Consider the following 15116-nt stretch of genomic DNA (forward strand, 5'->3'; position numbering starts at 1 on the left):
CTGTTTTTGAGTGGACTGCTGTAATGGACAGTTGAATGAACCATATCCTATTCAAATGCAAGCCACTTGCAGTGCACATAAAGTGAGTGGAGTTTCGCATAAGTTTTTCTACTTTGCAGGTTCTTCCTTACGATTACTATGGCAGCTATGGGAATGAGAAACACAAGAATTATACCTATGAGGACCTGTTGAAATTTGATTATACTTTTGACTTTCCAGGACATCATGAAATTGTGAGTAAAGCATTATCTTAATCATTTTTCAACATTTTCCTATTCTTTCAGCATTTTCGTTCGTGCATGTATATCTGGCAATATAGCCTCTTTTAGAGCAATTTGTAGTGCCGGCAAATTTAGCCCAAATATATCGCTGTCTTTAGAAGTCCTGGTCACGAACAATGATGTTACCGCAACAAGCACTCTTCCAGAAATGATGTGTATGGCATTGAACTTAACTTGCGCTCAGAAAAGCATCACTACAATGACAACAGTAGTGGCAAGCAAGGTCGTCATTCTTCAATCCTTGAATAAATGGCCGCCATGGGTTTGCCTGGTACACACAAGGGCATCACCATACATTATAGATTTTCTTTTGGTAAACAATTGACCAAGAAAAGAAGATTAAGCTTACTATTATCTTTTATTCAAATTGAGAATGTCCAGTGATCAACCCTCAAGTGTACACTCTTTTGAGACAGATATATTTTTTTACACATGGCTGCAACAACATCGGAGATGCACAGGCAGCCCAATTTTTTCAGCTCATTTTGTTTGATGACATACTGATTACAGTTGAAGTGGTGCAATGCACAATGCTCACAGATTGAAATGTGACAATTTAGGGATAGGTAATGCTCATATTTTCATTGGCATCATTTTCAATGCTTCATTTTGCCATATCAGTGTAATTTCGACTCGAACGCTTTGATCAGAGCCAACAGTACTGTACAAGGTAAAAACAGTGTGAATTAGATGTAATGCAGCGAAGGAACACACAGAATTATCCAACAATATCTTTAGCTGCCAGTTTTGTAGTGATAATATATGGTTAGCTCGAGAAATTGTGCATATGAGTTGTTTCTATAAAAGTTTTGATGTTGCATTTCGATTTCTGAGCACCTTACATGGTAGTATTAACCGTAATGAAACGTGAAGTGAAAGTTCTGATGACCCAAATTTTTTTAAGTAGTATACATTATCATTGTATACAAGTGAAACAGGAGTAATGTAATCATAGCTGTAAATTTGAACCAGATGGTTTCAATTTAACAAGGTGTTAGTCTGCTGCAGCAGTGAATAGCTGCATGGCCCCACATTGAATGTCACAGGTCTGCACGGCTGCATGTTTCAGCAACTATTTGTCTCTCCAGTTCAAATATTTTAACAGGAGTGTCATATGTTTCTGTATTTTGGTTATTTTAGAAACTCTGCGGGTCGCGAGATCGAATCCGAGTTCCAGCGGCTGCATTTTCAATGGAGGTGAAAATTCTGTAGGCCCGCATGCTCAGATTTGGGTGCACGTTAAAGAATACCAGGTAGTTGAAATTTCCAGCGCCCTCCACTCAGCATGAATAATTAAGACTGAATAATTGACATGACAACAACTGAGGCTCAAAATTGAGGCTCTCATAATCATATGGTGATTTTGGGACATTAAACCCCACATGTAAATCAATCAATTATTTTGGAAGCTACATTTTGCTGCCTGTTATACAATGTCTGTCTTACCTTCAGCTCTCTCATTTTCATTTCGCTCATGCTTCATAGCTCTGCTACATAGCCCTTATGCAATGTAAAGTTGGTTTATAGCGCAACACTGGACACACAAACACAAAGAAAGACACGGTGCTCTAGTGTTGTGCTGTAAACCAAGTTCATAATGAATTCCAACCAACTGGCCAAAGTTGCTGTCTTACTGCCCTTATGCAAGCCCATGGTGTCCATTAGGCTTCAAGAAATTTGCGTTCCACAAAGCATTGTTGAAGTGTACTTGGGCTTGCTGCATTTCATAGTGTAAAGCTGAAAAACAGTGAAAGTGTTGCATTCAGGCCAAGCACCTGAAAATAATTCACAGTGTTGTCTCGAGTGAGTAATTTCATTGGTTGCTTGAGGTATTGCAGTGAATATTGACTGCAGTAATAGTGACAATATTGTGGACAAGATTCAGTACCTTCGTAACAAAATTTTGCATTATTTCTTCGCAGCTGGTTGTTGAGACTCCAAAAAAATCTTGAATAGTTGTGTGTCTGGGACTGTTTAATCAAACAATTTTGAGCCTCAGTTGTTGTCATGTCAATTATTCAGTCTTAATTATTCATGCTGAGTTATGACTGTTTCATTCTGGTGTTTCCTTTTTCATCAGTAAGGCGCAATGTTAGAGGTTTATGTACATAAATTTTTAGGTGCTCATTAGAAGACTCCAGGTGGCGGAAGTTTCTGGAGCCATCCACTACGGTGTTCCTCATAATCATATCGTGGTTTTGTAATGTAAAATTTTATATATTATTGTTATTTTTTGCTATCAGGAAAGCATATGAAGAGGCTGTTAAATTCACTCGCTTGTTGCTAAGCACTCTGTGCATACACGCTGGAACATGCACTAGGAAACTGGTTGGAACAGTTAGGAAACAGCCCTCTAAAGGGCGATAATTGCTCTTGACGTTGGTGGCAGCCAAAAAGTTTTGGCAAGGACTATCTCAAGATATTACACTCTTCCACACTGTTTCTGCTGGCCTGTTGTTATGCATTATGTCGCGTCTTAATTGAGGGTTGTTGTGCAGCCAGTGTTCAACCAGAAGAGCTCTCGTCATGTAAATACTGCTGGTTGCTACATAAATGAGCTGATTTGCATCTATTTGCAAATCTTTCTTTCTTCAATATAATGCCCCGTTCTCTTGAGAGTGTTCTCAAAAGAAGTGTGACAAGCAATTGCAGTACAGTAGACTCTCTGTAAATGGATCCTGAAGGGACCAGAAAAATATGTTCCATTTAACAGCAGTTTTATTTACTGAGAGGTGAACATGGGTTCAGAATACAAGCCCGAAACCAAGCATTGCAGAGGCAACAGTTATGTTCTAGCAGTAGTACCGTTTAACAGATTTCCATTTACTAAGAGTCTACTGTACTAGTGTCTTTAATTCCTGTCTGATTCACGAAGTCCCATAAAAAGTTTTTCTAGTCCGGCTTTCTTTTCCTATTGGGTTAGAGCGATATTATTATTGTCATTTGAATGCGCACACTTTTCTCGCATTATGCATCTAATACTAATCAACCCTCTTTCCTTTCATTTCCTTTCCCTATCTCAGTTGTTAGCAAAATTAGTATGATTAATTCGTCTTAAGGGGGCAGACTGGTCTTTGGGGCTAAAAAGTGACAAAAAAATTTATTTTTGAGAATTAACATATTTGGTTTCTGCAAGCATTTTTTTTATCTCTGTGCAAATTTTCACACACCAAGAAGTGGTTATTTTTTTTGTAATGCCATTCTAACTGTCTAAATTCTTGGTGCTGTTAACATGCAGAACCTACAAAAAAATGGGGAACCGACTTCAAGGCTTCTTTATAATTGGCCCCCATCTGTTTTAGAAGCTCTGCTACAAATTTATGAGCACCTTTATGAGGGCCCCGCCGTGATGGTCTAGTAGTCAAGGTACTCGGCTGCTGACCCGCAGGTCACGGGATCAAATCCCGGCTGCGGCGGCTGCATTTCCGATGGAGGCAGAAATGTTGTAGGCCCGTGTGCTCAGATTTGGATGCGCGTTAAAGAACCCCAGGCGGTCGAAATTTCCGGAGCTCTCTACTACGGCGTCTCTCATAATCATATGGTGGTTTTGGGACGTTAAACCCCACATATCAATCAAGCACCTTTATGAGGATTGCAAAACATGCGCATCATGATTGTTGCTTTTTGAGGAAGCTGTGTGTTTTCAGTTTTTTTCATTTTTCTCAAAAAAGTAAATTTATGACTGTTCAATTTTAAAGCCTCAATATCTCTGCAGCTAGGGCAGGTACAACAATAATTCTTTTTGCAATGGAAACATGTATGTGTGTAGAATGAAAATATGAGAGCATAATTTAAAGCACAAGCCCTTTTAATTAATTACTCATCAAAATTGTAATACAATTCCAACTGCTTTTAAAAATTTATGGTTCATTTTGCTGTAGAATAACAAAAAAAGGCCCAAAAACAAAAACTCTTGTATACTTTTACTCTATAATCATTAGTCTATGTTGGCATATCTTAAATATCACTTTTAATTGAGCACATTATTTCTATGGCGGCCTTAAATAATAGGGGGTAAACTTAAGTTATCTCAGGAACAAGATGAGGTACAGGAAAACTAATTAAATATTTGAAATCAGCAGAAAAAACTGCATAATCCTGGACAGTTTGATCAAGGTCACTGAAGAAATAAACAAAAAATGTCTAAGACCAGTCTGCCCACTTAAGGGGAATCGGCACAGAATGGTGCATTCAGAATCTCTTGCACTGAAACTGTGCCTGAGACTGGGTTTCTTCCAGGTTGGGTGGTGTGGTAAACTGTATCCACCGGTGACTCTGGGTGGTTCAACAGGCATAGAACTGCATAAAGAAGCATGTGCTCTGGATTTGTCTAAGTGTATCGCTCTCTTTCATACACTCTAATTTCAGATAAAAAACGAGTGCCTGAGCTGTCGAAGGAATGCAGCCATATTCAACATGTCATACTTTGGAAAATTTTACATCACCGGACCTGATGCTAAGACTGCGACAGACTTCATATTCAGCAACAACATGTGCAAGCCAGCAGGTTGTATCACAATCTTTCGTGCTTGCAATTTCATTATGCAACGCTTCTGGTGCAAACATTTTGTCATCTCAAAAAAGTGTGACTACATTGCGCAGCATTCTGGAGCTTTATACTTGTTGTTTTGAGTCGCTCGCCTAACTTGGGAATTACAAACAAATGTGGTGCGTAGATCATGAAGGGGAGATTACTGTCTGCAAAACATGGAACAGCTGTATGGCTTGTTCTTCTTCATGAGAAAACCATGCTTCAAACTGGTTAATGTCACACATGCAAATTTTTTAGACGACATGTGTACTGTGTAGCATAACTGATGGTGAAATCATTCATTACTGAGCATGCTCACACTTGGAAATGCACCATGAAACGTGCTGTAACAGGCAGGAAAAACAACGTGGTGCTTGTCACGAGAACGTGACACACTTGCTCAATGTGGGAGAACAAATGGTAATAATGCTCCTTGCAGATACTAGCTGAGGCAGAAGTAAAAGTTGTCTATGTGAATATTGCCCCTCGCTTCTTAGCAGGACACCATCACTTTCTTTTCACTCCATCAAAAATGAGGTAAAAAACGGTAAAGCACACTCTGGATCATATCTACAAGTCCCAGTGTAATACAAAATTTGCAGTGGGTGTCTGGTGAGGTAGCTTAACTTATTCCAGATGTCTTGTTTTATTCTAGGTGTATGTACTTTGTTTTATGGCCTCAGTGCCACATTTGGGTTGAAAACATGGGTTGAAATACATACATACCGAGAAATATCCAATTTTACTCAGTGGGGCTCTTCTAAGCCAAAAGTAGCCTATAAAGCAGTAGGGCACTGTTAAGATTATTTTATGTTAGCCCTTTAAAAAGACAAACAAATTTTTCAGAAGTAAGAAGCTGATTTTTTTAAGCATGCAAATGGCTTTGATAGTCATTTGAAGCAGTGCACTCAAACCTCATTATAATGAAGTTGAAACTTACACAAAATTAAGTTTGTTATATCCAAAAATTCATTTTAAAGGTACAAACTTAACTATAACTGTCAAGACTATTCTTCATTTACTTCATTTTAACCGATATTTCGTTACACCACAGATTCATTTATCGAGGTTTGAGTGTATTTTGCAAAGCATTTTTGTCAGAATAGTGATGTTTACAGGGGAAAAAAAGATATTTTCACTCTGGTCTGAAAGGAGTTCGCCTGCTCACCAGTGTCATCTGATGCCAGTTCTATATGATGTGCAGGCGTAAAAAAATGAACTCTCAGATTCACATGTTTTTTCTCCCTTTAAATGCAACTCAAATCATGAATACTTGTACCACTAAAAATTTTGTTCTGAAATAGACTGCTAGCAACAAAACAAAAGGACTTTTCTGAAATTTACTCATCAGTAGCTCCTTACGGTATCTGATCCTGATATTGTGTGCAAATGAGCACAATATACACATCCATTCACACCATCTGGATGAAGCATGGAGTATCACAGGAGCTTAAAACATCTTTAGGCCTGTATTGAGGAAAGAAGTGTAAATTTAAGGGCTCGTTTTCTTTGTTAAGCACAATAATAATGGGGACTGACAGACAATGATGCCAAGAAAAGTATAGGGATGTTATTAGAAGTAATTGTAATGTAAGTGTGAAGAAAAGTGAACGAAAAGATAACTTGCCGTAGGTAAGGACCGAACCTGTGGCCTTCGAATAGCGTGTCGAATGTTCTATCACTGAGCTATGGCAGTGGCCATCCCTCCGTCCACTTTGTAGGGTATATATGTGCATTTAATTGTTGGAATGTCAGTCAGTGCCGCCAGGAGCTATCATGGCGAGTGTGGAACACTTTTTTTGCCTGTTGGTGTTTTAACGCACATGATCTTAGTACAAGCTTGCTGCTGACCAGTGATTTTGCACATACTACCTGAAGGTATCGAGTCTACCAGAGCGAGATGCCGGCTATTAATGAAGGAAAAAAGTCTAACTTTAAGGGCTTGTTTTTTTTTGTTAAACACAATAGTAATGAGGACTAACAGACAGCGATTCCAAAGAAAGTATAGGGGATGTTATTAAAAGTATAATTGTATTGTAAATATGAAGAAAGAAAAGACAACAAACCGATAACCTGCCGCCGGCCAAGACTGGCTATGCTGACTGACACTCCCACGTTTAAATGCACATATAACAAAAGGGGGTTAAGAATATCATTGCTGAAACCAAGAAGAAGAAATGGACACACAAGGCACAAAGTGAATAGGCAGGATAACCACTGTAAGGGAAACTGACTGGATTCCAAGGGAAGGCAAATGTGTTAGGGGGAGACAGAAAATTATGTTGAGATATGAGATTAAGAAGTTTGCAGGTATAACATGGCAGCAGAAAACAGGACCAGGTTGATTGGCGGGGAACATGGCAGAGTTCTCAGTCTTGGGTAGTAACTAGTTATTAGTAACACGTTACTGGTAACTAGTTATTTTTAATGTTGAGAAAGTTGTAACTCTAGCACTGTAACTTTTTTTTTCAGTAACTGTAATACAAGATACAGTTACAGTTGCTTCAGTCTTGTTCTTTTACATCTTTTTGTTTTTTTATTATCCACTGAAAACATTCGATAAAGGCCAATCTTAAACGCTCTTTGCTTTATCAAACTTTCTTCTATCATATCCTCTTCACCTTTCAACTGTCCAAAAGAGGGCTCCCCTCGCAGTTTAGGAGTAGTTTCTAAGAGGAATATCTTTCATGTAGAAAGCCGTGTTCGGAGTTTACTTCATGACGTAAATCAGTCATGCTGCTTGTAAAGATAACATTCCTTTTCACTTGGTGGTAGAGGGGACCTATGCTCTTTTTGTCACTTGAGCTTCTAGCTCTCTTCTTTGTTTTTCTATGGAGCACTCCTTTGTCCAAGGCTCCGAGCTAATTGTGCTCGACAGGCGGCTAGAAACCAGCAACGCGAAATCGCTGAAAGCCAGAAGTGCCAAAACTTCTTTGTAACTGATTGTCAAAGATCTACACCGACTTAACAAAATTACAGACTTTTGGTTCATGTTGGAAAATTTGGTTGTAGTGCACCCTGTCAACCTCGTTTGTCCATGTTTTTTTGCTGCACATCAACTAAATTTTTAAACATTAACGTAATCTGACTTGCCTAACTTGCCATCTTGCTGAAGACTTTACATCTCAATGCGGGTGGCATGTTCATATACACTGAGAATGCAACAAAAAGAAAAAAGAGTGTACATCGATTAGTTCATTAGTTGCACATCCTTGCAGTTGTAGGCAGCAATTGCTGTTGCAAGACGATGCGTCGTGGCAAATGAAACACATTTCCAGAAGTCGGCCCCTCTACTTTTTGTTAATGAGCCAGTGTCGTCGCGTCATTTAGGTCGAAGCTATGCCCTGTTCAGCAGTGTTCAAGCTCTGTAAGGATGCGTCGCAGGCAGGTGGACAGTCTTTGGGTTTTGCAAACATGTGTGGCAAGTTACGGCAGGGCTTATACTCCTATCGCACAGCAAATATAATGTCATTTACAGCAAATGTGTTTCCTTTGTTATGTCACTTGTTTTCTCTCACACGGGGAAACTAACGTCATTCGAAGAAAATGACATTTTCTGTCGTTCTAGGAACTCGTGTGAATGAATTGTCGAAGCGGTGCACGGCTGCTGACACAAAGGTCACGGGTTCGATTTCGGCCGTAGTAGCCGCATTTTGATGGAGGTGAAATGCTAGAGGTTGTGGGGATCTGACTGCGCGATGTCAGTGCACATTAAAAAACATCAGAAAGTCGAAATTTCCGGAGTCCTTCACCATGGCGTTTCTCATATTCATATCGTGATTTCAGAACGCAAAGCTGCAGATAATGTATTACTTTTAGCTTCTCTAATTTGTAAACATGTTATTTTTTATACTAGACTAAGTTATAACTGGTTTGATGACGTTATAACTCGGGGGGAAGTTGCTCAAAGGCTACTCAACCATTGTGGCTGGACGCTGGTCATGTTTATTTATGCTCTGTTATTTTCGAGGATGCACACATGTTTCTTCAAAGTTTTAAGAGATATCTATTTCTCCGGAAGTCATGGTTAAGGTAGACAAGGTCATGGTCATAATTTTAAAATGGTATTTCTTTTCATCGTGCACCTATACCATAGTCCACCTATAGCCACCATCATTCATGAAGGTTCGGTGATGTCAAATCCACTAGACATTGCCAATTCATTTAGTGATTACTTCTTCTCTTCCATCCCTGTTCCACCCAGTGTGCATGACGTACTTGATCGATGTGGCCACTCATTTTTTCTTTTTCTGCTATGCCTGAGGAAGTAATAAGTACAATTGGTAGCATAAAATCCTCCAGCACAGGTATTGATAGCATTTATGCTAACCATGTGAAGCTGGTTGTTCATGTTATTACAGATGTGCCCACCTACCTAATCAACCTAATTTTTCAGTCTCGTGTATTTCTGCATTACTTAAAAATTAGAAAGATTGCTCTAGTATTTAAAAAAGGTGACAGATGCTCAATTTCTAATTACAGGTTTATATCCATTCTTTTTTTTAGCACAGTAATTGAAAAGGTGATGTATGTTCAACTGTCCAGCTACCTCAAGAAATTTCACCTATTGCATCCTAAACAGTTTGGGTTTAGACAAGAATATTCGACTAACTTAGCCCTCATTTGCTTTACAGAAAAATGCAAGCTAGAAATAGACAAGGGTAACTGTCTTGGTTTCGTTTTTCTAGATTTTACTAAAGCATTTGATACACTTAACCATGACATTCTCTTCACTAAATTATCATCTTATGGCATTGGAGGCAACTCTCTCAATCTTTCCCGCAGTTACTGATCTGATTTAGAGCAATTAGTATCTACCTCTGGCACCTATTCCACTAAAAAAGCATTGTCGGTGTTCCACAAGGCTCAATTCTGGGCCCGCTATTATTTCTACTCTACATTAATGACCTTTCGCAATGTCTAACCAGGTCAACTGAATGCATTTTATATGCTGATGTCACTACTCTCCTGCTTAGAAGTAATTCATTAAGCCATCTCATAGCAACTTTTAATGTTGAACTTCTTAATGTTAGTGCGTGGTGTACTAAATATAAGCTTTTGATAAAAATTTTAAAACGAAATTTTTTATTTTGAATTCCAGGTCATAAATAACTCAAATTTTACCACTTTTTATCCACTCATATCCCAACACATATCAGATCATTGTTTCTTCCTTGGAATTCAGTTGGATTCCCAGTTAAAATTTAACTTACATATTGAAGAGCTGGAGCAAAAAACATCTTACGATATTTGGGTACTACTAAAAGCTAGATGTTATTTTGATTTTACTATTTTGATCACTTTATATTATGTATTCATTCACAGTCATCTTAACTATTGCGGTCTTGTGGCTAAAGTACTCGGCTGCTGACCCGCAGGTCGCGGGATCGAATCCCGGCTGCGGCAGCTGCATTTCCGATGGAGGCGGAAATGTTGTAGGCCCGTGTGCTCAGATTTGGGTGCACGTTAAAAGAACCCCAGGTGGTCGAAATTTCCAGAGCCCTCCACTACGGCGTCTCTCATAATCATATAGTGGCTTTGGGACGTTAAACTTCACATATCAATCAATCAATCTTAACTATTGCATTGCTTCACGGGGCCAAACAGATCATTGTCATCTTTCTTGCCTCCAACATGTACAAAATTAAGCCATTCGCACTATCACCTGAAGCTGCCGGCGCTTCTATGCTACTGACAGTCTTTCAATACCTTTACTGATCGTGAAGCTTTGCCATAACTCTATGGGAAAGCCTTGTGCACTATGAGCGAAGGTCGCGGGGCGGCGCTCCATCAACGCACAGGGCATCGGGCAGACCGGAGGCAAGCTGGCTGCTGGTGCCGCTGTTGGGTCAATTACTAATGTCGTGGCGTGTCGTTGCGTAGTTTTTCACCGTATGATTACTATTGTGCCTAGTGTGCCTGAAGATCGGGAAGGATACTGTATACCTGCTGGGTACCTGGTTGTCGATCCAATCACAAAAGAAACGACAAAAAAGTCTCCAAGTTCTCACTGCCTAGAGACAGTGAACAGTGGGAAAAGTGGAAGTGTGTAATGCCGTGGCAAGAAACTGGTGGTTTCCCATTTGTTTCCCCGAATACGCCCGTGTGCTAAAAGCACTTCGATAAGAGTGACATCGTTCGCATGGACCAGTGGCTAATTGGAAATGTTGTTGTGAAGTCACCGCACAGCGTTTCGAAGCTTTTGCCGACACTGTGCCAAGGATTTTCCACCATTTCACAGTGTATTTGTACAATATGAAAAGATGCAGAGCTCTCCCGCCTACCAATCCTCGGCAGGAACCGTCAGCGAGCTGGAAACTGTTGAGGATGCATCGACACTGTGCATGAGCCCTTTTGACATAACTGCAATAGATAATTACGAATTTAACGAAGGTGAGCATACGGCCGCCTCTTCCTCGTTCTATGCCACTAGGTAATACAAAAGCCCGATGAGAGAAACGCTCACCGTTTTTGTTTATACAGACACCGAGATGACCAAAAGTGTAGAGGTGATATGGCGAACAAGTGGAGCTATATGCTGCTCCTCACAGCTTAAAAAATTCAAAGCACAGACCCGTTGCATAGAACAGAGACTTCAGTGCTATCGATAGCAGTTTGCTAGAGTGACAGCGCTAGAGAGGTTGCACCAAAATGCTGTTCAAAGCTTGCACAAGCTGTAAAAGCGTGAAAAGCCAATTTTCGGTATCAATGCGTCAGAGCACAAGAAGATAACTTTTTGCATCACATGTTGACGTCGCCGGCGCGGGACACAGTCAGTCAATTTTCACGTTTGAGGAGGCATGTAAGGCTTTCGCCTTAACAGGGTAATCAATAAAGAAGGACAGGAAAAACACAGCATCCATTAGCTACACAGCACAGTGAAGGACCAAGAAACTACATTGCATGGCCAACCAAACTTAGAACACGCTACGGCACCATAGTGATAAATTAAGCAAAACAAGACAGGAAAACAAGGCAAACATCATATGAAGTACTGCTTCATCCTCATCACTTGCTAAGTTAAAATCACTGATTCATTCAAAGTTGCCATTGGTTTAAGGGGAGAGACAGGCAAATTTGGGCAGCTGAAAATTTTTCGAAAAACCGATTTTTTGAAGTATTCTTTTTTTCATAATCAATAAGGTCTAAAGAAGCTCTTCCGAAAATAATATAGCTTTGTAACGTGTATTTGCCGAGTTATTGGGTCGCAAAGTCAGTTCGGTGTCCATTTTCGCTTGCAAAATTACTTCAAAAATGGTCATATTCATTGCCGCAGCGCGTGAGAACTGCGCAAAGTAGCCCGGCCATTATAGTCTCATTTTGAAGGCGCATTCTTCTATTATCTGTTACTAGCGAAAGAATGTTTTCCACTAGCAATAACTCAGCTATCGCTCGTAGAGAAAAACTGGATACTCGCGTTTCGTTGGTGCGGTTTTATCACAGGGGCAGTTCCCGATTTTTATTGGACGCAAAAAGATTCGTCTGCTAGACACCGGCGCGCAGACACCGGCGCGCAAGCCATCATTTTGGGAAGAGGCCTAACAACGGCTGTGCATTTGGTAGAATGGCAGGCGGTCTTTGGAAGTTCCGGACTACTCATACGTTTGGAAAATGTCGAAAACGGTGTTGGAGAACCCACGCCTTCTGCCGCCAAGAACACGTAAGAAGCAGGTGTTACCAACATTTTCACCGCCGTGGCACCTGCGATCATGGACGCGATAGTTGCGTCCTAAGATCACGCGATAGCTGTGCGCGTCGACACTCGTGTGGTGTCGAACGCTGAAAAAGTGGCCATCGAGCGTCGTGCGAGTGATGTCCTGCAAGACCTATCATCAAAGTCAGCCACACAGCGGAAGTGGTCTTTTTTTTCGAGAGACTGATGAAGCTGCAACGTCTGGTATGCGGTTCACCGCCGTTAGCTTAGAGATGGTGAATGAGCTTCTTCAGTTTATGAAGTGCAGTGTGTGTGGCATGCCTGTCAGAATCTCCAAGGAAGACCGCGAATATGGCATCGCTGCGAAACTTGTTCTCGCGTGTGATAAGTTCAGCAAACTGAAGACTGTGTAGAGCTCGCCAAGAGCAAGGGGGACACCGCGCCAGCCTCTTCTAAATTAACCTGCTCGCTGTTCGCGCGGCAATCAACACAGGGAACGAACAAACTGTGCTCAATGATATTTTTTCGCCCTGAATATTTCACAAAGAGGCCTGCATACCAAGACGTACCAGGACTACATAAAATGAACCCTGCAGCACAGAAGGCTGCCGCGTGCTTTGTAGACGACTGTGCGAGCATTGTGAAAATGTTGTATTCGGATTTAAACTACAGAAATCCTGGAAATATTGGCGTTTCCTTTGATAGGACTTGGTTAACCAGGGGCCACTCATCTCATATTTGTGTAGGGACCGTGATTGAACTATTCACGGGTTATGTGCTAGACTTCATCGTTCTATCCAACTTCTGCTTGGGCTGCCAGCTAGGGCCAAAGGAAGACAACCCTAACTATCAGTGGCTAGCTGACCACTGTTGCCAAAAGAATACCTCCAGTAAACCAGGAGAAATGAAGGTGGAAGCCACACAAATTTTGTTTGGCCGCTCACTGGAGAGACTTGGGCTCTGCTACACAACTATGCTGTGTGATGAAGACAGCCGTACCTTCAACAGTCTGCAGGAGGCACAGGTATGTGGCTTCGTGCCAATAGAAAAAGAGGACTGTGTCAACCATGTGCATAAGCGCATGGGCACAGCTCTTCGAAACCTCCTGCAAAAACAAAGAGCCAAAGGAAAGCCAAGCCTTGGCAGCAAGGGCAAGCTGACGGGTGAGCTGGTCACAAAGCATACTTCATATTATGGATGTGCTTTGCAAAGTAACCAGGGTAACGTTGAGGCCATGCATAATGGCGTCTGGGCAACCTTTCTTCAAGTTGTATCAACTGATGCAAGCTCTCAGCACACTCATTGTCCAACTGGGGAAGAGCCATGGTGCAAGTACAACAGGGCTGTAGCCAAGCAGGAGACTCCTCCAAAACACCTCTACAACCTGCCGGAGTGCGGTGTTGTTGCGTTGAGGCCTGTACACAAAGAACTGCTGGAGCATTGTCAGCGAGGCAAAACGCAAAACCCAAACGAGAGCCTTAACTCCATCGCCTGGTCACTCGTGTCCAAGAACAAACATGCATCGCTTTTCACTTTTTAAGCTGCTGTGGCCGAAGCCATCGCAAGATTCAACGCTGGTAAAGGATGAGCAGATGCTGCCATTCTGAAGGAGCTGCATTTGCAGCAGAGGGTTGTGACAGCTGAAAGATGCTCGAAAAATTAGAGTCGCCGACTAGTGGCATTAAAGAAAAAACATGAGCATGCTGAAAACTTCACACATGCCATGAAAAGAAAGCGCACTAAGGAGAATGACGATGACTACATTCCTGGTGGCTTCTAACTTAGTTAATACACTAATTTGTACCTTTTCTTGTTAAAAATATATGCTCAGCATGTTCTTAAACTTCTTTTCTCGTTTTCTCAAAACAACATTTTTCATCACACCCTAAGCCATTGCCCACAGTATCTTTTATGTAGCAGTTGGATTTTGATAATTGCAGCATTTGAAAGCTTATACTTTGACTAGTGTAAAAAAAATGAGATATTGTTGTTCAGAACAGTGATTTAATTAACAACAGAGCTAAGCAGCGATTTCAAATTTTTTATAAGTATACCTGTTAAGGTCATAACTCTGCTACCAATGAAGCTAAAAATAAAATTATGGTTTTATTGCATTCCATGGCTTTCACAGAATGCTGTCATATCACATTTATAGCGATAATTTATGAGAAAGATGTCAAAGTGCTGGGCCGAATGTAAGTTTATCTAACCGTCAATATTTAAAAATCTGGAAGTGATCGTAAAAAAACTACTTGCATATTTGTTTTCAGCGGTGAGAAATACATTAAGCATAAAAATTTTGCCTGAAAATACTGAAATATATAAAAAAAAAATTGGACCAGTGTCTTCCCTTAATAAGTGCGAGCCAATTTAAAGATATATATCTTCGCATATAGAAACACCGAATGTATATATAGTCTGTAAGGTTGGATATGCGCTGTGACAAATTGCAACCTCTGCACTTCTGCGAGGCGTTAAGAACTACCAGAGTCATTGAAGAACTCTGGATTGTACACAAAGGTTCACTAGATGCTTCAGAAAAAAAAAATAAGCATGCTTTTATAGCAGTAACATATCTTACAGTGTAATCAGCTTGCCATTGAATTTATAGCTCCAAGGCCTTATTCGACGCTAAATTTCACTGTATTAA

At 40.6% G+C, this 15116-nt stretch overlaps 1 protein-coding gene across 2 annotated transcripts in view; it reads left to right on the top strand.

The window, feature by feature from the left end:
* Sardh (Sarcosine dehydrogenase) overlaps window positions 1-15116 on the top strand; it is a 168515-nt gene that overhangs the window by 42822 nt on the left and 110577 nt on the right. For both annotated transcript variants that reach the window (XM_037413481.2, XM_037413480.2), the window contains exons 12-13: window positions 120-233; window positions 4650-4788. In XM_037413481.2, the coding sequence (XP_037269378.2) occupies window positions 120-233; window positions 4650-4788 (253 nt within the window). The remainder of the gene's footprint in view (window positions 1-119; window positions 234-4649; window positions 4789-15116) is intronic.

This window comes from Rhipicephalus microplus, chromosome X (assembly GCF_043290135.1).
Source record: "Rhipicephalus microplus isolate Deutch F79 chromosome X, USDA_Rmic, whole genome shotgun sequence".
In the NCBI taxonomy this organism is placed as follows: domain Eukaryota; kingdom Metazoa; phylum Arthropoda; class Arachnida; order Ixodida; family Ixodidae; genus Rhipicephalus; species Rhipicephalus microplus.